Source organism: Coturnix japonica, chromosome 1 (assembly GCF_001577835.2).
Source record: "Coturnix japonica isolate 7356 chromosome 1, Coturnix japonica 2.1, whole genome shotgun sequence".
NCBI classification, from domain to species: domain Eukaryota; kingdom Metazoa; phylum Chordata; class Aves; order Galliformes; family Phasianidae; genus Coturnix; species Coturnix japonica.
In genome coordinates this window covers 109848384-109871484 of record NC_029516.1, presented here as the reverse complement: position 1 = coordinate 109871484, position 23101 = coordinate 109848384, and the positions used below count along the sequence as shown (strand labels likewise).

Genomic DNA, 23101 nt, shown 5'->3' with positions numbered 1-23101 from the left:
TCATATGCAAAGGGGAACGCAGGACAAATGACAAAGTCATGATATGCTCCTCGATAAAATACTACAGAGGATTCATTTATGTAACTTTAAGCATATGAGTTAGACATTCAGTGTAGAAATCAGCATTTTTTGTAGTTTCCGATACAGGCAGTGAAAGCAAGGAGAAGATGATTTCTTTTTTCTTGGTTGCCTTTTTATGCATTTTGGAGGCTCTGAACTTTGCAACAGTGCAAAGTGATGAAATGTAGAAACACTTCCATGAAGTAGAGTTCTTATTTTCTGCCCAGTTCCAAGCCTGGCTTTTCTTTTGTATACGTTTGCATGCATGAACATATGCCTGTACATGCACACATACATTTACAAAAAAAAAAACCAAAAACTCTCAAACTATCAAAACTATTATATAAAATTATGTGACAGCATTTCATGATCCTTTTGGGTTTCTTCCAATTCAAGATATTCTATGCTGCTGTTATGTCTGTGAAATACTCATTTGTAATAATAATTACACTATAGTGCTAATAATAGTGAATTATACAATACTGTAAATATGGCAAATTTACTATAGTAAGCAATAGTACCTATGTAATTGTACAATTCATATTTGTAATGTGCCACATTTGTAACACAGTATTTGGTATCACAAAGGCAATAGCTGTCTTCCTAATCATTATGTATTAGGGAAATTTATTTCATGTTTTCATAAGAACATAACACAGATTATTTAGGTATTTATTTATTTATGAAGGAACGTACGTTATTTGGCCTCTACAGTACTTACCCAGCAACCAGTTAAAAAAAAATAACTAACTTATGTTACAGCCTCCTAACAAAGTTCCAGTGCTTGTTAGTCATCATTCAACATCCATTTTACATTGACACAAATTCCTGAAGGTACAAAAACTGCTCTTAAATCATACCAAACTGAGTTCATCACCAAGATTTTTCTGGTGGCCTTTTTTTTCTGTGTCTGTTAGGTAGACTTCTGAGCTCTCCATCTGGCAAGGTATTCCTCAGGGCTGTCACAAACATGTGAGTTACTCTCATCTGTCTTCAGCTATATACAACTCTATGCTTCCAAGATTTTCTCTCATTACAGAGGAAACAAAGATAAATGGGACACAGCGCACCTATGAAATGTAGCACAGACAGTATGTACTATGACGAATATAATTCATAGAAAAGACACAGGACATAAAAGTCTTGCATTTTTGCATGCTTTCTAGTTACCACATAAACAGCAGATTAAGTTAGTGTTGCCCACCCAAAGTCTGACAATGTCTGATTGTCTGACAACATCCATAGTTTTTTGGTCCTTGTTAGACACCACTCTTGCAAGTGAAATGAAAAACAAAACAAAAACAAGATAGCATGTCTTCTAAAAGGATGTTTGTGTATCTTCAGATAGCTCAAAACCCTTGTTGCTTCTTCCATCTTCAGCATAAGGGTTCACTTCATGGTTTGATCCTGCTTCTGCTCTTTCTCTTGCTTTCCTGTAAGGAAAATTCTTTTTATTTTACAAGCCCTTGTGATGTTCAAGTCCTTCCAGATCCCCAGAATAGGCTATTGTAAATAACAGAATTCTTAATTGGGAATATTTATATCAAAAGTGATTTTGTTCTAAAGGGAACTGTAGGAAGCCAACTTACATTCTCAGAAATCCCATTAATGGGGAGACATAAAAAAAAAATCCAAATACACCTGTGTCAATGCAATAATTTTTAAGAGAAATGGCATCCCTGGTAAACCTCCAATGAGATCTCTGAGGATTGCAGGTGCTGACAAATGTGGGCAAACCCTTTTGTTGAAGCAGGCATTGTGCTCCAAGCAGGCTCTCCACAAGCCTTGCAACAGGGTTGGCAGAAGAATGGCCATGTCACAGCTCTGCAGCCATGGCATGTTTAGCTGCCATGGTTAAAATGCTGATGAAAAGGAACTTGCATTAAACTGCCAAAGCCATCATGTTCATCAGAGAGATGAACCTTTAGCCATCACTGCTGAAGGGTAGGGAAGGGCTCATCTGTAAGCACCCTGATGCTTTAGCCATGGGGTCTTCTCCCAGCAGCCATTATCATAGTATCAAAAACACCACTCACTTTCTTCTATCTCTCTGACCAGTGATGATCAAGACAATAAATCCAATGACAATCAGACCCATGACCACCCCAAACAGAATTAACCAGGTGGTGACTGGTGGTTCGTAAGGTGCAGCCAGGGTTGGTAATATGCCCTCAAACTCCAGCGTGTTGTCATCCAGTCTGAAAGCCTCACTGATTCGTCCCCGAGACATCCTGCCATCAAGAGCACATTAAAAGTTTATTTGGAGGAAATAAACATTTTTCAGTTCCTTTATAATTCTCCAGTATGCTAAGCTCCCACTGAACTAATCAGCTGATTGCAGGAGGTACTGCTAAGCCCCATACTCCTTCTGTCACAGCTTGGTGGATAACAAACACGATAACTTAAGCCCTTAACCCGCTTCAGCTTAAGTAACATGTTCAGACACTGCCTAAGCTCTTAAAACCAGATCGAACAGCTTATCAGAATGAGGCAACCAGCTTTCTAATCTCATTCTCTATTTGTGCTTTGCTTCTCATTCTGTTTACCCATAACTAGCTTGGTTGTATGACAGAAAATCACAGCTTTGCCTTCTTACCTATCCCCATCCTGCAGCCTTCCACAACCATGATCCATGATATTTCTTGCCCTGAACACTTTCCCCATTGTCTTTTCTGTGTCTTTCCCTGAACCTCTGCTTCTGTCAGTTCATTCTGGACAATACTTCCCTGGTTGTACTCTCCCTTGTTTCACTACTTCCTCTAACTACTTTTTCAATGCCATCTTATATTGTTGCTACTTTTAGATTTGTTCCCTCTTCTTTTCCTCCTGTATTTTATCCATGACCAGCTGCAGTCCTGCAGTTTTACTTATCATTTTTACTGCAGTGACTTACAGTGGTGTCAAAGTGTGCTATCAAAAAGCTGTTCATTGACCCGTAAGTGGGAACTAGCTCTTTCTCTGACCTCTTCATTTCTCTCTGAACAAATACATTTGGCTTTCTTTCTAATGCATCATTTCAGTTCTTGCAAAGAATAAACTTTGCGCTGCTTTTTCAATAACAAGAGGAAAAAACATTCATGCGCTTGTGAATGCACACACCATTACCATGCTCCAATATTTCAGAATATAGGATAGTTCCCGTTAGAATCTGAGCAATGACACTTCCTGGCAAAGTATGATGCAATTACGTGTGTTATGGCAGTTTTACAAGCCCCTTGAAGCCTTTTACATTGGCTTCTGTCCAAGATGCCATCAGATAGATGGATTGTTTTCCTTCTGTCATAACATTTTCTCTCATCCCAATATTTCCATGCAAACTGCAGAACTGAGTTTCTTATCTCACTTTCTTTTTCATTACATTTAAGCTTTGTTTTTCCTTCCACCCTTACATACATTTTTTCCCCCCAGAAATGAAAATCTCACCTGATGGCACTTTCCACGTCAGCTCTGGGCACAATATCACTGACATTACCTGGCATGCTGACTGTAAGGTAGAAGGAGACTCTTCGTGTCTCTTCCCCAACATGAATGTCTGTAACCCTGATTGAGAAACAGAAGATAAAGGTTTCTTCACTGTTGAGATGACATTATCTTTAAATTCAGGTAAAGGAAGGGTTGCATTAGACAGGCAATGCTGGTCTGTGCCAAGTGAAGACTTCCTAGAGATCTCAGCTTGGAATTGAAAATTATAATATAATTTCATTTTCTACATGCTAAGAAGTACCTTTAGATGGAGAGAGTCTATTCCCATACCTGGGACAATACTTGGCATAATTTCCTAAAGCACACAATCAGCTACAGAACAAGAATGTTTGGACCTCTTGAGTGTTTGGGATGGGTCTTGTAAGTAAGGTGATGTATGGAGTATCAAGTCTAAAAAAATCTCATATTCTGCTAGGTATAGATCCCGCAAATTATATGACTAATATTCTATACATTAATACCAAATAGTTTAAGTAGATAGCACCTGGTAGTTTTTCAGGAGACTAAGAAAAAGGGTATTTTTTCTACTGAAATCAGTCGCAGATGATAGATTTGATGTTTGTAAACAAACCCAGATAAGATTCATAAGTCTGCATAGATTTCTAATGCACTATGTTCAGAAAGCTTATCTTTCCTTGGCCCAAAACTTCTCAATATACAATCTCATAAATATATATTGTCAGATTTTCTTCAAATCAGTATCTCTTCTGTGATATTCCTATATCTGCATTGTGCAGAAATTCTCAAGGCTCATTTCTCCATCTGATAAGCAGCCTAACTTCAGCACACTGCTCTGAACTTCAGACTTCTCAGGAAGAGAAGGAACAGCATGTAAAGAAGCTGGAACTTTGCCTTTTACAACCAGCTGATGTTTGACATTGTCATTATCACCTTTCCTCTTTGTATTCAACAGAAATAATAATTAATAACTACAACAATTCATACTGCTAGCAAGCCAGCAATACAGACACAGCCGGCAGGGGTAAGAAAACCACTCACTGGAAGTCAACATTTTGTTTCTTCACATCTGCAAAGTATTTCCTCATGGCATAGGCAATGGATGACTTGAACAAGAAGAGCTCACTTGCATCCCACACATACTGCAAGGACAGAACAAGAGATTGTCAGAGGCGATAGTTGTAGGGCAAGTTAGAAATAGTAATTGTAATGCTTGGCATGCACTCCTGTTTTATTTATTTGTGTCATGAAAGCATTGCAGAAAGCTCAAACATTTTAGCTCCATTAATCTGGGCACTTTGCAGAAGAATAACCAAGAAGGCATCCCCCACTGCCACACACTCCATCACGCTGTCCCTCTGCAATTCCTGGTAGCTCTATGCGAGGTGCTGAAGCTGATGAAGCCCAAGGCATCTCCCTAGGGCTAACCAATAATTATTGTGCATCTGAGTCGAAATCTAATGATTTCACCTTTGATTTTAACTATTTTAATGACCTTGTTTTAACCATATCATTTCATTCGTAGATCTGTTCTATTAAGGCAGAGGAACATGCTTTGAGCCGACAGGTACCGTGTGAAGGCAGCTCATCTATGTATGTCATTGACTGGTTGGGATTCTTAGGGGTTTTTTGGATGATTTTTCTTTGGCTTTCTTGTTTGATTTTTTTCGTGGGGGAGAAAGAGTGATGTTGTAAAAAGCCCTTCTCATCAGCGCTTCTACTGTTCTTTTTCCCTTGAGAGCAGAGAGGCGATATAAGAAATGCCCTTTTGGTTTATGGACTCCTCCCAGCTGTTTTGTGACACCAAATTAACCCACAATGGGACACTGAAATCAAAACCTGCTTCTCTGAAGCATGACCGGGAAGCTGCAAAAGGGACACAAATCTCTGCAAGCACCAACAACTCAGCCCACTGTGCAGCATCGTACATGCATGAAAGGAAAAATTCTGTTGAACTCTACAGTAAGTTTTTTTGTCCCTCGAAAACCTGTATTTGATTGCACTTGTCCCGAACTTTTAGGCCTTGTAGTAATTTTTGTTGTTGTTGCTGTTGCTGTTGTTTATTTATGCATTTCTTATTTAATTATAAAATAGGAGATAATTGAGCTTGCTTCCACTACAGCTGCTTTCTGTACTTAGCAACAAAGGGCAATGAAGCTGTGAGGAGCCTCGTGGGGAGTGGCTGAGGGAACTGGGATTGTTCAGCCTGGAGAAGAGGAGGCTCAGGGCTCTCTACAACTGCCTGAAAGGAGAATGTGGTGAGGTAGGAGTCAGCCTCTCCTCCCAGGTAACAGCGATAGGATGAGAGGGAATGGCCCCAAGTCATGCCAGGAAAAGTTCACGTTGGATATTAGGAAAAATTTCTTCTCAGAAAGAGTGGTGATGCAGTGGCACAGGCTGCCCAGGGAGGTGGTGAACTCAACATTCCTGGAGGTGTTCGAGAACCGTGTGGATGTGACTCTGAGGAGCATGATTAGCATGCATAGTGTGACGTACTGATGGTTGGACTAGACGATCTTTGTGGTCTTTCTGACCTTAACAATCTGATGATTCTATGAGAGAAGTGACCACTCCCAGGCTGTCCCCTGGGCATCTCAAAAATCCCACCTGGTGCCTATTGTTTGTCACAGAGACTGTTTGCTTTCGGAGTAAAACGATCTTCTTGCGTTCCCTGCAACATCCCACGTGCAGCTTGAAAGGCAATGCACACCTGGCTTCTAATTCAAAAAGACTTTTCCATGGAAAAATGCATCTACATGCTAGCAGAATGACTATTTTCCATTTCAACATGCCTTATGTGATGAGACCACAAACATAACAGTCACCCAGTGGGTGTAACCGTGAACAGATGTCTGAAGCCATGTTTGTTTTCAAATGGTGGCAAGAGATTCCCATTCATGAAATTTTTATTTTAGGTAAGATAGACAGAGTGATTCAGCAAGGAACTTCTAACAGCTTTTCTTTCTAATAGTTGTGAGTGTTTCTGTTTTATCAGCTACGCTGGTAATGCTAGAGCAGCAGCTTTAATTTCATCAGCCTAAGAAAAATTAGGAGGGTAATTGCAGAACACACTCTGGCATAGCTGACACAAGGCTATCCATGAGATACAGTGCTTGGTTTGACAGCACTTTGTGCTACTGAACCTTCCCTCTGATGCCATCCAGGGCATTCTCTGGGAGCTGCGGGACTGCCTGGTGGAGATACAGCTGCCCCTTATCCTCGAGTAACTCAGTGTACTCAGAACATCTTCCACTGCTCTAATCACAGGATCATAGAATTATTAAGGTTGGAAAACACTTGTAAGATCACCTAGTCCAAACAGCAACTCATCTTCATTTTGCCTGTGAAGTATGTCCCTCAGTGCCACATCCACACATCTCATGAATGCTTCCAGGGACAATGACACCACCACTTCCTTTGATGGTCCAAGACACCTCCAAATACTTAAACAAACACTTGCACCATATTCCCAGCTTGTATGTGCTGTGAATCATTGAAAGGGGCAAAGTAGAAAGCTCCCAGATTAGGTTTCTCGCACAGTGGTGATGGGGACTAGTTTTGGGAGGAAAATTCATGGCTTGCTCATCAGAGCTTCAGAACCTACTGTCCATACAATAATTTAAACTAAGTAATCTGTATGAGATTGTTTTACAGCTGCTCAATTGCACAACAAAAGCTACGATGGCAAAAGGCAGGCATAAAAATGATATTAAGCTAAACATTAAACAAAATGACTAATAAATGTGCTGTAATATGGAACCTATTCATGCTGCTTATATCAGTCTTGAATTGTATCTAACTCGACTCAGCAGCCTGGGAAGCCATAAAGCACCAGTGGGGCATGCATGTGAGAGAGTGATAGAAGCAAGAGCATTAATTCCAATGAAAAATGAGCCCATGGTACTGCAGCCCTGCCAGTCCAATGGGCTCAGACACACTGGTCTAAATGACCTGCTGATGACATACACATTCTTGGAAAATAACTCACGATCTACAAGGTGTACACAGATATTAGCATGAGCAGGAGTGTGTATTCTGAAACCTCTTAGGCTGTCCCTGTGAGACTGGCATCAAGAGATATACTTAGAAGAAGAAGCAAATTGTCAGCCAGGTGGCTGTGCTAAACAAATGGGCTAAGCCAGCGATCTGCTTAAAATCTTAAAATGCCATATTTTGCTTTGCTGAGTGTTTTTGACTGTTGTTCAGTTTCATTGGCCCACCTGGTGCCATCGGGCAGAGCAGGAACACTCATGGGAACAAAAGCCCTTTTCTGCCTGTGCTGCCTGGCACAAATGGGGAAACACGCAGAGATCCAGAAGAGTTGTAGCAGGAAAACATTTTATAACATTCAGTGGAACTTGGTCTCTCTCTTTTAGCTCCATATTTAATGTGAAGTAGCTACTTGAATTTAATTTCTGAAGACAGCTACTGTAGCCATGATGGAAGAAAATAGGATAAAGTCTTTGTTTTTACTTAGACAAACCAGCATAGCTGTGTGATTTTTAAGTGCACAGTTCCTCCTGTGCTAGCCACCAGGTAAAAAGTAATTGGTATTTCCACAGAATAACTCAGCCCATCCAGCTGAGATGTATTCCTTAATGTGAGTGAGGCTGATCCCTGGAGAGGTACCTCCAGTAACTCTAGATGCTGGGTGGATGACAAACCCAGACAAGACATCTTCTGTGTGATAACCCTTCATCTCTGCTGATGCCACTCTTCAGACACAAAACCAGCCCGACCCTGCCCCACTTCCTGAGAACATCCAGAACAGCACTTCTGTCGCCTAAGCAATAGCAATGCAATTAGCATCCCCGTGCAAGTACACTTACCGCATTATCTCCCAGTGCTGCTTTCAAGCTGATGCGTACCTTGATGGCATTGTCAGAATCTGATTTTAAAAGAAACAAAGACTGTGTCAGAGCTACAGTGACATAAAGTTACTGGGAAATGAGGGACAGCTTGACTTTCCTTGCAGCTTCACCTGATTTCCCAGGCCAGCTTGGTGGCATTTATCTCATTTCCCTTGAGCCACCTCCACTGCCAGCATCCACACCTGAGCCATCAGCCATGACACTGTCATGCCCTGCTTTGTAGTGGACAGAAAGAAAGAGTAGGTCCAGGGGGAAGTCTTCTGGCCTTATTCAGACATATCCTGAAGGAAACAACTCTTTTGCTCCAGTAGAAGGAACGGGAAGCTCAGATGCAAGTGCTGGTGTTTGGCATGGAGAATCCCAACATGAGGGACAGGCTAAGGATTACAGGACTCTCCAGTACTGGCAGTGATTGCAAATAAACAGTGTGGATTCCTCAACACTCAACACCATCACAACAGAATGGAATTTTTCCTCTGTCTCTTCCTTTTTCTCCCTGAGTTCCCTTCTTTGAATAGCACAGCACAGCAAACAAAAAGAAGTAACTTTTCTGTACTGCTTTGCTTTTCCATAAGTGAAATTTACTGCTCGGTGTAATCTCCTATAACCCACCTCCACACAGAGGAGCCTTCAAGAGCTACTGAAAGACAGGGACTTTGATGGTCAAGGGCTATGTGGACTAATGAACACCCTTAATTTGCCCACAGGAAGTACATACATGGTGTCCAGTCTGTATTCCAGCCAATGGATCTGCCAGAATTGTTCTTTTGCAGCCAGTTAAATAAAGGCTCAAAGTAGTGGAGCAGGGGTGTAGCATTCATGTATTTCTCTCCTGTTGCACTTTCCAGCGCTTGAGTCCAGGGCTTGGATTTACCTAATTCAAGCAATTGTCTGTGTAAATGGAAGAAGAGGTAATACATATTATTAACATGTTCTGTTTAGGCCTCTAGCAAGACAATCTGCAATCAATATAAATGCTTTTACTAACAAAAATAAATTATTTTCTCATTAACAGGCAATTTAACCCTTGATGTTTGCATCCTCAGCTGATATAAATTTGTTCAAATTGCCAACATGAACTGAGAAGACAAATGCTAAATTCTCAAGCAAAGTCAACTCTTGGTGTAACTTCATTGTCTCTGAAAGCTGTCAAGGATGACTTAAGCTTTGCTATGTCCTGACTTAGAAATGTGAGAAACTGGCTTTGTTACCTCAAATTCCCACCGGCTGCTGTAGAATTGGTGATGTCACATTTGTGAAGAGGGCCAGTATGGTTGGCTGCCTTGCAGAGTGCCTCCTGAAACTGGAACTGGTAAATTGTCCGGGTGTAATATCTAAAGGAAAGTAGGGAGCATGAAGGCACATATTTTATTAGCTGTCTGTCATGGAAACTGTGAGTCCCCAGGGTTTATTAAGTTCTGCAGTCAGCTCTCTTTTCTGGCTTGGGAAAGTTGACTGCAGGGAGGGAGGCGGCTAGTATTTACAGGCTGTACTAATTATGGTGTAACAATCCAATACAGAAGAAATGCTGCTGTCTATTATGATTGTACTAGATGATCTTGGAGGTTTTTTCTAACCTTGGTGATTCTATGATTCTATAACTCAGGAGCAAGGAAGGTCTTTAAGGCTCAGCTCTCTGCTCTGACTGAGCATCCTGAGATAAGATGGCTGGGGCACAAATGAACATTCAGAGTTAGGTGCTTTACAGCTGCTTGCACATGGCCCAAGCGACGGTGTAAGGGGCACGCTGGATTCCAGGCTGCAGGAACATCATAACAATGTGTTCCCAGTAGAACGAGGGCTGCACACATCTGCTTCAGCTGGTAAAAAGCCCAGCAGCTTCCTGGCCAATCAGAGACTGCTACTAAGAAGCCCATGATGTCCACAGAATATTTCCACTGAAATCAATAGCCTTCAGTAAAACAGAGTAAGATATAGTGTTTTAAGTATCTACAGTATGTATTTTAGGTAATGCATCTTATTCCGTTAATGTATGTCTACCTTATGAATGAGTAATCATTAGCCACGTGAAACAGTGCAGCAGGGTCACAGTACGTCTCATCATGAGGGACTGGTTCGACAACACCAACTATTTCTCTCCTGGGGATGGAGGAAAGGAAAAAACACAGGATTTCCATTAATAGTTAATAAGAGCATAAGTATCTGATTCTGTGCTTCTGATACATACAGGCACCTCTCTTCCTTCCAAACAAAAGAGGTGCATACAACTCTTGATAACCTCAACTGCTCCACAGCTGGAGACCACAGAGAAGATGCTGCTTTGAAACTGATGGCGCAAGGACAGTGCATGTATTATAGAAAGGCATACAGAAAGTAATTGGTGGTGTGAAGTATGCTAGAAGGGTGTGAAGTATGCTACAAGACTGAAATTTCAAGCACACATCATGCCCGGGGACATCCCAACTTTGTACACTAACACTTGCGGTTTCATGCTTGGTGAGAGCATATAGAGACTGCGTGGCCCAAAGGGGGTATGACCTGCTGTCCCATTGGCCTGGAGAGGAGGCTTTTATATTTTTTTCCTGAGGGCATGTTTCTGGATCAGTATTGTGGCAACAAACTCATGCCCTGATTTCTGAAAACAGTAAAAAGCTTAATCGGAAATATTTTTCATAAATCAGTATGACAAGATCTTGTTCCAACACAGAGCTTTGCGGTGTCACTATAACAGATGTGATAAGCTTCCTTGAGCAATTTGTCACTCTCCCTTTCTCTGACATCTCTGCTACATTTGAATAAATCAAAGTTGACTGATTTTTACAGTAGGTCTGAAGGTTTGCTGACATCATGTTTTATTATAGAGTTTGTTTGATGACGGTGGCTTTGTGTTTCCATTCCTGTTATAGAACCATCTTTATTGTGGTGCTTGTTTGGTTTCTTTGAATTACTCTGGTCCCATGTTAACCATCCCAGGAAATGATGGCAGCTTGAATGAAGCTACTTTTCATCCTGAACTACAGAGTGGTGGAAACAGATTGTCTGGTGAGGGTAATATGAAGAGGCTCCCTTGGCTGCTACTTGCCAAGGGAACTGTATTTTCTTAACTGAGAAAGGTAGTAGTTAGCAGGAATATATATATATAGGAGAGGAAAGAATCAGTCTGGGCTCTTTTGGACAATTTACATCCCAAACCACTGTAAAGTGGAAAGAAAAAGATAAAGAGAAAATCATGCCCACATATTTGTTAAACTGAGATCTATATGCTTCTCAGACTGGAAAGTGCGATGAACTCCACCCTCCATTTGTCCTAAAAGGGTGGGTAGCAAACCAGAGATCACTTCAGTGAGACTCAGGGAAGAGCTGTGCTCAAGCTATGAGGATGCCCTGAGGCTTGCATCAAGGGGACAGCAATGTTGATTCTGGGATTTGGAACATTCTGTGCAAAGGCCACAGGCTGTGTTCATCCATGAGGAGAAAATCTGCTGGGAGGTGAGTTATCTGTGGGCTGAACTCAGGGCTCATAGGGATACTCTGTCTGTGACATCTCATCTATACCACAGTGGCTACTTGGCACCCTGCTGGGTTTTGCAGAAATACCCCAAGAAACAGATCTGGCATGGGGGGACACAGGCATCTCCTAAAACTGAGGGACCAGGAATGGATGGTTTCTGAAGTTATTTGCAAAAAGCTCTCATTTCTCAAACTTACTTCATCTCCCACCACCGCTTTGTCCATTCCTGCTTTGTAATCTCACCATTAAACACCATCCACCTCCACTTCTCCAGCATGTAAGTAAAAGGCATTGTTCCAACAATTGTTAGTGCTTGTTTGAGCAGAAAGTTGATTTCAGTTTCTGAAGAGATAAGCAGTTAAGGTAATGGTTATGATAGCAGTTAGTATCTAATTAAGCACCTACAGTTCCTGCCTTTTATAGCTAACACTTACATCTGGTTTGAGTTACAGGTTTTCACTAAGGAAAAAGTGGAAGAAAGAATACAGCTGAAAAAATGTGAGGAAAAAAATCACTTAAATTTTGTATATGATTCTGCATCTTACTTTTTTTTTTTTTTTCCATCCCTGCCTCTTCAATAACCTAACCCTTAAGCATTTACATGCTATTTTCTTCCAGTGAAAAACATCCCAGGGAATTCTAGGCTGAAGATTTTAGTACAAATCCATCCTTAGAATGTAATATTCAGAGAAGCCAAACAAAACTGCATTATAGTGAGGGTTTACCTCACCTACGTTGTCCACTCAGTATTCACATAAAGGGGAATGTACATCTCAAGGCCTAAGTTTCACCTAATTTGTTAAATAAGTACCTTGATAGAGAAAAGTATGGCCTTATATACCAATTTTTTTCAAGAAAATAGTCTTCTAGAAATAGAAAAGACTCATTGGAGGCTCACCTAGATGGGCTGTGAAGTCCTCACAAGTGTTTTTAGTTAAATACCTATTGTTGATACATTTATTTACCTTCATCCTCTTGGAAAGTTGGCTCGAGGAGGTCGAGAGATTTCAGGTGCTGTGGTGTTGCTGCAGAGAGTGACATGATTTCACCTACTGCTTCATGGAAGCCCTCATTGGCCCCGTCTCGCAACAGGAAAGGCTGCACGGAGTATGCCATGTCATACTCAATGTGGCCCATCTCATGGTGTGCTGTCAGGAAGTCATCCATTGTCACTTTGGTGCACATCTTGATCCTGTGAGCCATAGAAAAGCACCTGTGGTTAGAGATGGTGCTTGGTCTGGCTGCTGCCTGAGCCCTGCCTGCATCCTGAGCAACCCTAGTATGTTCTCTTGCAAAGGCGGGGCTTGGAGGAAAACCCTGCAAAACAGTTTCATTAATCTTGAAATTGCACTGGGAGCATGAGAAAATGGCTGTTTTATATGAAGCATCTGCTCCCTGAAACCTGGCGATAAGCTTATGGCATGAGTCAGAGCCAGCATCCATTTCTAAGCAGATGGTAGTGCCAAAAAACCTGTGTGTTGGTCACTCCTGCCATTTCATCCTCATGCAGGTACCACTTATAAAAGACAGAACTTGTCTGAGGAGACTTCACTGTGTGAGAATTTGCTGTCCCTCTCCTTTCCCAAGCATTAAGTAAACTGACGTTTGCTTGTTTGTTTTTTTAAGAAGCTCTGGAAGTCTGCCTACCAGTTCTGATACGTCTGCTAAATGCAGCTGGTGGCATCTCAGGGAGTTTTCATTTGCTGCCCAGGGTCCTGTGCCATTGCTGCAGAATGCACATGCGTCCATAAATCCCATTGATAGCAAAAAGAACCTACATTTATGCTTACTCTTTAAGCCCCCAAACATAGTAATTTCCTCTCTAATTCATATAATGGTCAATGTTCTGCTCAAATTTGGGAATAGTCCTTAGATCTTCACAGGAAGAAATACACAGTAAGTTTTACAATCCCACAGGATCCCCCTTGTCTTCCATTTTCCCTTTATCAGTCAGAGTGATGAATAAAGAAAAGTGGAATCATAAAACAGCATGGTGCACCTTCAGTGTAAAAATGAATGTTTGAGGAGATGCCATGAGAAAGGGTCACAGAGACTGCAGTACCTGTAGTCATTCTTCCCCATATCCCATGCTGTAGGATGACAGACAACCTTCCTGTTGTCGGTGGGCTCTGTGAGCATGGAGTTTGTCCAGAAGCCTGCAGTCATGTTGTAGAGGCCAATGGAGACAAAAAAAGCCTCAGCAGATTTGAATATTTTCATTGCATCCCAGTTCTGAAACAGACAATGTCACCTTTGGTCATTTCTTCTGCATGGAGCCTGTTCTCAAATGTTGACTTAAAGGAATGCAGCTGATTTCACATTGGCCTCTCCACAACTTCAGGGCATCACCCGACTTACTGCAAGTCAGGTGGCAGCATCTGCTTTTAGGCACTTTTGTAAATTCTGCTGGGAACTGGAATTCAGTGTTCTCTCCACAAACAAAGTAAGCTTATGCAATCAGAATCTGCAGACAGCACCTGACCCAGACAAGAGAAGCCCTAAGTAATAGATAAGGTCATGGAGATAATTAAAGGCTCAGCAACATGCCAGGTATGGGATCTGATTCTTCAGCCACTTCAGTGAGGGGGCAACTTAATGGAGGCAGTGAAGCTGTGATCATAGCGAATGTGTGAGTGGAGGGCTCAGCCAGAACTTTATACCTGGCAAATATATCTGTAGGAGTTGCCAGTAAGATTGTAACTGAAAGCCTAGAGTATTTTCAAATGCCTACATTGACTGGGCTGAGTTTTTACAGAGATTAATGTGGCAGATGGCTAAATTAGACACCAGTCCTAAATTAGGCTCATCCACAGAAACAAAGATGAGTCCAGACTTTGCCCCTGTGGCTCTGTAAGCAATGCCTCCTGTCCTCACAGTGGTGCTTCATAATATGTAAATAGAAGACTACAGGGGGTGCAGTGCTAGAAAATATGGGTGAGATTGATGCATACTGCCTATGAATCAAATATAGCTGTCTGCTCCTGCCAGCATAACATCTGAATGGAACTGTTCCTATTTGTGGAAGGTAGATATCAGGAAAACAATCACATTTCAAAATCCAAATTCAATTTGACTCCCTCTTTTTTATAAAAGCAGTAGGGTTCAGTACAGAGTTACCTTCACCCAGTTCTCAGTCTGGCAAAAGAGTCACGGTTGTTAACACTGCACAACTCAAACACAGACCTTATGGTGCTATGCAGTTATCAAAAGATAAGAGGTAGGCAGCATTTCAGTTTCCTAGCTGCACCCAAATAAACAGGGCTGGCAAAAATCCTGTGATATACAAATTATTTGATTATGGTAATAGTTTGCAAAGCTCATATTTGATACCAGCCAGCTCCATCAACCCTACAATATTTATATTTACAAAATGTATCTCTTAATGGGTAAGTGTCTCAGGAAATAGACTCAGAGCTTTGATTAAGCCAGGTCAAAGAGACTGGATAACAAAGAGATGAGAACTGTTAAGGGAAAAGGTACAGTAGGAAATGAATGAACACATTAAGATGAAGAGCAGAAAGCAATTCTTTGCTGATGGTGTCGCACTCGCCTTAGGACAGCTTTTGTTTTCTAGAGAGTGGCTGACACATGTAACTTTTACTTCAACTAAATTAATAACATAACACATATTGAATAAAGACTTTATCATGTCTTACCTTTTGAACCATAGCATCAGTTACATCAATGTTTGGTTTGTTTGGATAGGGAACGGTCAAGTTATACAGATTTGTCCAAAATCTACCCCACATATCACCTTCAAAGGAGAAAAAATCATAGAAGAACTTTACATAATTGTGTATTGTTCAAGACCGTCAGACAAGTCTATGAATTTTTCAATATTATAAACAGGAACGCTTATATGCCTACACAGGTCTGATCTAGACACAAAGTAGAGGGCAGTAGCACTGGGAAGTCATGAATATGTCAACGTATGAACAATCTTTTATTCCCCAAAATTAGCCATTCAGAGAGTGTACAATACAGTTCCAGGACTGATCACCTTCCTAAAGGTCTGCTCAAAACCGAACACCAATGTTGCTCACCCATGTGATTGCCACTATTGTGCTTGTATATATTACAGTTACAGCAGCTTGATACTGCATGCTTTGAAAGCAAAGTCATGGAATGCCAATGCTAAAGACAAGATTTGAAAATCCTGATTTGAAAAACAAAACCTCTCTGAAAGTCTCAAGTACTGCTGAGGGGAGGGAAATATCCCAGAGCAGTGCTGGAGTTTCAAGTTGGGTTCCCAAGGCTCCAGCGGGGATGAAGACACTTGCCTTCCCACATGCCCCTGTTGCTGGGGCACCTATGCCAACTCTGCCAGGGGCATCCCATTTCTCCTCTCTCTTTCTCTTATCTGTACCCTGTTTGTTAATATTAAACAGGCAGATTACTCTGTTCCCATGTGCCTTGAAGGTGGTCATCCCGCATACAAGGTCAGGCTTGCGTGAACTGGCCATGTTGTCGTACCCAGCAAGTGTGCAGGGAGGCATCCGGTGGGGCTGATGAGCTCAGAGCCATAGACTTGCTCCAAACGGTGCCTCACATAGGCATGCAGCTGCTGGTAGAGAGGTTTTATCTGGAGGCAGAAGAGGAGGAGGAAGCAAATTATTTTTTCTTGGCTCTACCCAACTTGTCCTTCCTGAACAGAGAGCCTCAAAGGTATTTGATGGATTTTCCCCTACAGATAAATGCACACCATGCTTGTGGCTGAGCTCTGTCCTCACCTTAGAGTTTAAGCACCAAGGCCATGCTCTAGCCCCAGATATGCTGCTCAGCTATAAGTAAGAGAACATTTCTAATTTTAGACATAGAGTGACTAGGCTGCTATTTACCCTCACGAGGTCTACTTGGAAGAGTGAAAAGGACCTTAAGCCTTTGGCAAGGCGCAACCAGTAGGACCAAACTGCACCATCCCCACATGTGGCAACTGTCTGGGGACTGTGGGAAGGTGCACCCTTTAGAATTCCTTTTAGAGGCTGGTACAAAGTCTTTACAATGAAAAGATCAAGAGGAAAAGGGCTCTCCAGAAAAGGACATAAACCTATACGCCTTCTGCTTCTTTATTCTGGGCTTGTCCTTGAATGACTGCAGAGATAAAAACACCACTGATGACCCCCCAACAGCTTTCAACTCCATGTAGACTAAGACTGGATAGTCTAGAGCAGGTCTATATTCTTCATTCACAACATTAGCACATAATCCTATAGTCCATGAGCCCCATAAGAGATTTTTCCTTCCCCTACCTGCTCAAATGTCTTTTCCACATCTTGAATCAGCTGGTCACGACTGTATTTATACTCCTCTGGATAATCTGTTTCATAATTTGCTCTCCAGTAGTCTCCATAGTCAGAATAATCTGAAAAGCAGGAGGTGTCACCCCAGGATACAGCACAAAACACAGCTCAGTCACCAGCAGCAGAGCAGCTCCCTGCTGACCCCATGCAGAGCAGCAACAGCCATTCCCCAGAACTGAAGTAACACCAGGCTGGAAAATCAGCTTGCTCTCAAAGCACAATAGCTCAGTTCTAGGAAAGGCAGTATCTACTGTAGGGCAATATTATGGCATTTGGGAAGAGTGAAACAATGATAATCCACTTTTGTTCCAGGCTGGCAACATAATCCTGATTTGGTCTTTGGCACATGTCTGCATTGCATTTTATTTTGCATCATGCACACTGAGATCAAATATGTACAAAAAGCCCATCATCAGCATGTAAAATGATCTGGTTTGTAAATTCTGTGCAAATTGTGCAAGATTAAGCTCAAGAGAAGTCAGGAAAAAATAAAAGAAAGAAAATACAACTCACTATTAAGCCTCGCAGCCTCGTTTTTAAGATCAACATACTCTTCATATAATGGTCTCATCATCCTGCCAACTTCAGCTCTCCAGCCTTCCCAGGCCCACAGTCGCTCGTGATAATCTATGCTATTGGCCATGATATTATCCAGACCTATCAGAATAACAACAAAAAAAATAAGAACCAGGCCTTGAAAAAGCAGAATCCCTTTATTTTTCTTTCACAGCAGGCAAACGAGGCAAAGCAAAAGAAATGCCGTGAGCTAAGAAGATAACATTTTGTGTTTGATATATTAAAAAAATCCCATTATTTTATTGCATGCTTTTTGATTTAAGGTTTTCCCTTTCTTATCTTTAAGAGACAGATGAGTCAGTTAAATCAGCCAAGCTCTCTGCCTGCTTCCCCTTGACTTGGCAATGTTCTGCGGACTGGCCTCTCCCTCAAGCCACCCTTCTTTTGATGCAGCCCAGGATGCAGTCGGCCTTCTGGGCTGCAATAGCACACTGCTGTCTCATGTCCAGCTTCTCAACTCATCACGATCCCCAAGGTCCCTGAACTGCAAGCTGCAATGAAACTTTGACTAAGTTTTAGATAGCAGGATATAACTACAGTTATAGCTGGGGAAACTGTTTTCTCACACTTAGGAGGCTCTCATGGATTCCCCTCAGTTTTTGAGCTCACACTACGAAGGGCACCATAGGAACACTTGTTAATGTCACACCTGGCTCCAGCACCAAACAGTCAAATGGTTCAGTGGCTTTGCAGACTATCCCAGTGCTGTAGATGGTACTCATTGAGTTCATCACGGAGTTCAGCTGCAAATTAGATGTGAGATATCCCATTAAAAACATACTCTGTGTAAAATAACAGCCAGTCATGCTGATTCCTTAAGAGCTCTATTCAACACTTCACCCACCAGCTTAAAAATTCTGCCTATATCTAAGCTCAGTAGAGATTAATGAAAGAATTTGCCTGAAAACATTACTAAGGCAACATTACTAACCGGAAGAGATAGATAATCTCTTGAATATATGACGTAATCTACAGGTCCTTAATATCCATTCAGCAGAGCTCTGCATTTAATGAACTTGAACTGTCAATAGACAGAAGCAATAAAGCAATAAAGTTTAGCAACACGCTCCCATGAACATGGATTTATCTACAGCCTCCTCATAGTTTGATGCAACAGCAAGAAAGGCCTCTTCTATGCAGGCAGCCAGGCTGAGCTCATTGCATTGCATCCACTCACACACCTGCTCAAGGCCCACCACTGAGAAGCTGCTGCCCAGATTCTGGGTCAGCTGAAGGTCAGATGCATCTGGAATCATGGAACCATTCAGCTCAGAAGATCCATTTAAGCTTCAAACCAAAACCATTTAGAGCTGTCAGTGGGAGGAGTCATTGATGACTAGTTCCAACTTCATCACAGTCAACATTAAAATGTATGAGGATCCCAGGAAACTTTTGTGTCAGTGAAAAAATATTTCAAGAATACAGAATCCTATCAGACAGCAGAAAGTCACTTTTCATGCAAAAATCAACCAGTTCAGCCAAAACACTATTTACCTAGGAACCTGGATGTGTTTAAATGTAGAGGATACTGAAGAAAATACCTCTTCAAGAGAGACAGCACTACTATTAGTGTACTGCTGTGCTCCAAAATAAATACATATTTATACAAACCTTTACCCCTAGCGAGGCAATCTGCCTTTCCAGAGACACATCGCATTTGGACCAGACAGAAAGCCCAGCCAGTCAGCTGCATTACATTCATTGTGGCTAACTCTGCTGATCTTAGCCAAAAAAATCACAGCATGCTTCCAGAGAACCACAGAATGTAGTATATACCCCAAGTCAGAAGGGACCCACAAGGATCATCAAATCCAACTCCTGGCTCCTCAATAAGGAGGACTGTAGGATTCCCTATCTCAGATTCCCTATCTTACAGCGTGATCTTCAACCAAAAGGTGCCAACTCAACCCTTGGGTCTGTGGAGCTCACTGCATTATTCACTGCATTTCTACATACAGTTGCTATCATAAACATGTTTTATGCAAACCCTTCAATGAAAATTCAAACCTTGTTCTGAATCTTCCTAAATGTTGGCCTCAGCATCTTGCTGAAGAAAGGCTCTCTATCTCCACCTTCCTGATTCACTGAACGTCCTTTCACCTACCTCTTTCTGCTTATTACCCTTGTTATGCACATAGCTGTGCACTCAGCACAGGTCCTTCTTTCCCATATGACTAATCTGGCCACTTGTGCAAGGGCAACTCTGGGGCGGGTGCAAGTTTGCAATTTATTGCACGGATAACACAACAAACTGCTGACATGAGTGGGAATCAACTTCTAAGCCAGACGCCCCTTGTATTTCTAAGGTCACCTGGTGCAGGTACGTGCTCCGGTAAAAAGTACGATCTCGAGCCAAGCAGGATGGAAACAGCTCCATACCCTTGCTCATGTAGCACAAATGAGCTGTGCTCAGCAACTTACTTACCCTGCTGTATTTTTCCGGCGACAGCACAGAGGATCCCCTGTCCTGCAGAGACTGGATCTGGAGCCTGGTAACAGCATCCTGAATGTCAGCTAGTGAGAAGCGGCTGGCGTTCCTGGAGGCCTCCTCATAAAATGCTGCCCACTTGGCACCTGCCTCATTCTGCAAGAGTTTCAAACAAACACACTGAGAGTGCAGGGAAAGAAAGGAAGGGACCTCAAAACCCACCCAGCCCCAACCCCTGCCATGGGCAGGGCTGCCCCCCACCAGCTCAGCTGCCCAGGGCCCATTCAACCTGGCCTTGAGCACCTCTCGGGATGGGGCACCACAGCTTCTCTGGGCAGCCTGTGTCAGTTGCAGTTACATATTCATGAAACTCCAAATGTCAGTACATGAAGCAACAACCATATGAATATTACTTAGTCTTGAAGCCATCTTTAAAATACCCCTCTCATTTTTTTTCATCTTTTTTCAAATATGTTTGTACGGGGAGATTAGCACATCAGCACCTGTCCAAAATGGCAACAAGAGCAGTACTAATTAACCTCAGCCATTGGGATAGTTTAATTAATTGCCCGTATGACAACTGCCTGGGGTGTGGAGAGGGCATTTGTAAAACCTGTTACATCTTGCTGCTGAAGGATGCAATAAATGCACAGTGAGACCAAGACTTCCTTGAGGGCAGTGACCAGGTTGTCCAGCCCTGTGCTTCAGGGCAGCAACAGATATAAAATGCCCACACAGCCCCTGGCAATCTTTCCAAACTCTCCTCCAAAACAACAGGTCTGCCCATTTCTCAGTAACTTGCAAAGCTGGGCAAGATCTTGATGAGGACCCAAAAGGAAGAGCTTCACTTTGCAAATCCCCAGTTGGGGAAGGAGAGGGATTCTGTGGTTACGGAGCATTAAGCTTGCAGTATGTTTTTTCCACAGTAAAAGAAACTGGTTGGTAAGTCAGAGGAACAGTTATTACTTTTGCAGCCCAATTTAGAAGGAAAATGGAAGGGAAGGAGTCAAAAGGGACAGTAGTCATTAATGTGCTCCTCCCATACAAAAGGAAGATGGGAAGCGGTGGGTTTATTACAAGCACTACCAAAGAGATCAAGTGAGAGAAAATATCCTCTCTAAGCACTGGACTAATTGGTTCTTATTGCTGGTATCTCCTCACGTATTTTATTACCATCTCATTAATGCTGGAAGTGCTATATGGGGCTTTCATTTTATGTGTTTGGAATTGTTACAGTTTAAGTACCTGGTGCCTTGGAAAACATTCCAGATTGACAATGATTAGCCATTAGGATTTCTTCCAGCAACCCGTCTCCTTTCTTTAATTAAGAAATACTATAATTAAACCATGTTTTAATTAAGCTATAAGACAAAGTGGAAGGCGTATGCCATTGCACCAAAGCAGATATAGGATATTCAGCTTCATTTTTATGTTCTGAATTGGTTTTCTCTTAGACTTGAGTTAACCTTAAAAGGCACATAGCTACAAATCTCTAGGTGCTTTTGTTCATTTTTAATGGCTCCAAGGTTATGAGATGCCAGGCTGCAGCACGACAGTATCAGCAACTGGTCAGAGCATGGCTGACTGCTCCAGCAAACACAAGCACTTGCCAAGAGACCCAGTTGATTGGAGCAGCAAGATGTTGATGCTGGAAAGCAGAACAAGCTGCTTAAAATATCTTGCAAGTTCAAATACCTTGGTTCTTTCTTGAGATATAAATTGACTTTCAAATCAGTTCTAGACCACTATAGTACAAATTCCACTGTTGGTTTTTTGGAAATCTGATCTCACTTCATTTTTCCCAGTTTAATACCTCCAGCTAATCTCTTAACAGCTAGAGTTATGAGATTAATTCACTGGGGAGGTCTCCTGATGTGTAAAAGATACAGAACCCCATACAAGATCACCAGCAAACATTTAACAGAACATTTGCATTCAGAAAATGTGTGGTAACCTGCTCAGAAACACCATTATGGGTGAGCTTGGAACAGCGGGGACTGTGGAAGAAGGTCTCTCTCCATCCAGCTGATTTTGTGGCCAAGTATTCAGCACTCCCTTGTCTTTTCCTTTCTCTCACTGGGGTAACTAAAAGTGATGGCTGGGAGTGAGTCCAGCTTCTGGTCAGCCCCATGCAATGTGTGGGCAGCCCAGGCACCAGCCTCAGGCTGTAGGGGCTGTCAGCGGCCTGGGCACTCTGGTGTAGCATTACTATGTTAATGCAAGCCTCTAAAGCAGAACCCAAATTTATATCCACCTTGGTGGAGCCAAAACAATCTAGAAAGCAACCACTGGATTCCCAACTGCTAGTAAAACTCAAGGAATGGAGCACTTACCATTTTCCTGGCTGTCTCCTCGGTTATGTTGGTGTTGTAGTCCCATGAGGCAAGTGAGTTTTCATAGCTGATGTCTTCTGCTCTCACACTGAACTCTGCCAGAAATTTTTGGGCTTCCTGTGTGACATCCTGAGCAGCCACAACAGCGCTCAGACCACAGAGAAGCCAGAAGCGAACCAACATATTCACGAGCAGACTGGGAACCTCTGGATGAAGTAGGTTTCCTCAGGTGAGCTTCTCTGCCTTCTTCTCATCAGCCTTTATGCATAGCAAATGCGAACTAAAGAGGCTGAGCCCAATTTTCCAGGCCTTTTATAGGTTTTATCCATTGTAGGAAAGAAAGGTAAAAGTTTTTGTAAAAAGCCAAATAAACAAAAGTCAATGATTAACTTTGGAAGAACATTATTACTCCCACCATTTTATGGCCTTCTTATAAAAGGCTTTTACTTTTAGTTAATGTTTCCCAAGTGTGCTGTCAATGATACTGCTGCTCACTTTATCTATAGCCTGCCAGTGTCTTTGGTAGCTCAGAATCTTTGAATCCTTTAACAGGTTGGTGATAAGCTGTAAAAATATTTAGAAAGTTCACTGCAACACCAAGCCATGACCTTATTTCCCAG

At 42.1% G+C, this 23101-nt stretch overlaps 1 protein-coding gene across 1 annotated transcript; it reads right to left on the bottom strand.

The window, feature by feature from the left end:
* Positions 1–49: 49 nt before the first annotated feature.
* Positions 50–22801, bottom strand: ACE2 (angiotensin I converting enzyme 2). Its single transcript, XM_015886577.2, has 18 exons — positions 22482–22801; positions 20146–20304; positions 18370–18463; positions 17658–17801; positions 17094–17206; positions 16318–16426; positions 15501–15598; positions 13907–14076; positions 12810–13036; positions 12042–12186; positions 10374–10472; positions 9584–9706; positions 9091–9263; positions 8331–8389; positions 4543–4643; positions 3484–3600; positions 2097–2291; positions 50–1493 (listed from the first exon to the last, which is right to left on the bottom strand). Exons 1-18 carry the CDS (start codon positions 22662–22664, stop codon positions 1379–1381), a joined length of 2424 nt encoding a protein of 807 aa, XP_015742063.1. The 5' UTR covers positions 22665–22801; the 3' UTR covers positions 50–1378.
* Between the last annotated feature and the right edge of the window lie 300 nt (positions 22802–23101).

Bases quoted from the DNA above. Each gene is read 5' to 3' on its own strand.
- ACE2 (XM_015886577.2), bottom strand. From the start codon at position 22,664: ATGTTGGTTCGCTTCTGGCTTCTCTGTGGTCTGAGCGCTGTTGTGGCT. The intron at 16,427-17,093 runs GTAGGGGAAGGA...TTCTGCCTCCAG, and splicing joins TGGAAAAGACATTTGAGCAG to ATAAAACCTCTCTACCAGCA. The intron at 4,644-8,330 runs GTAAGTGTACTT...CTGTCCTTGCAG, and splicing joins CAGCACTGGGAGATAATGCG to TATGTGTGGGATGCAAGTGA.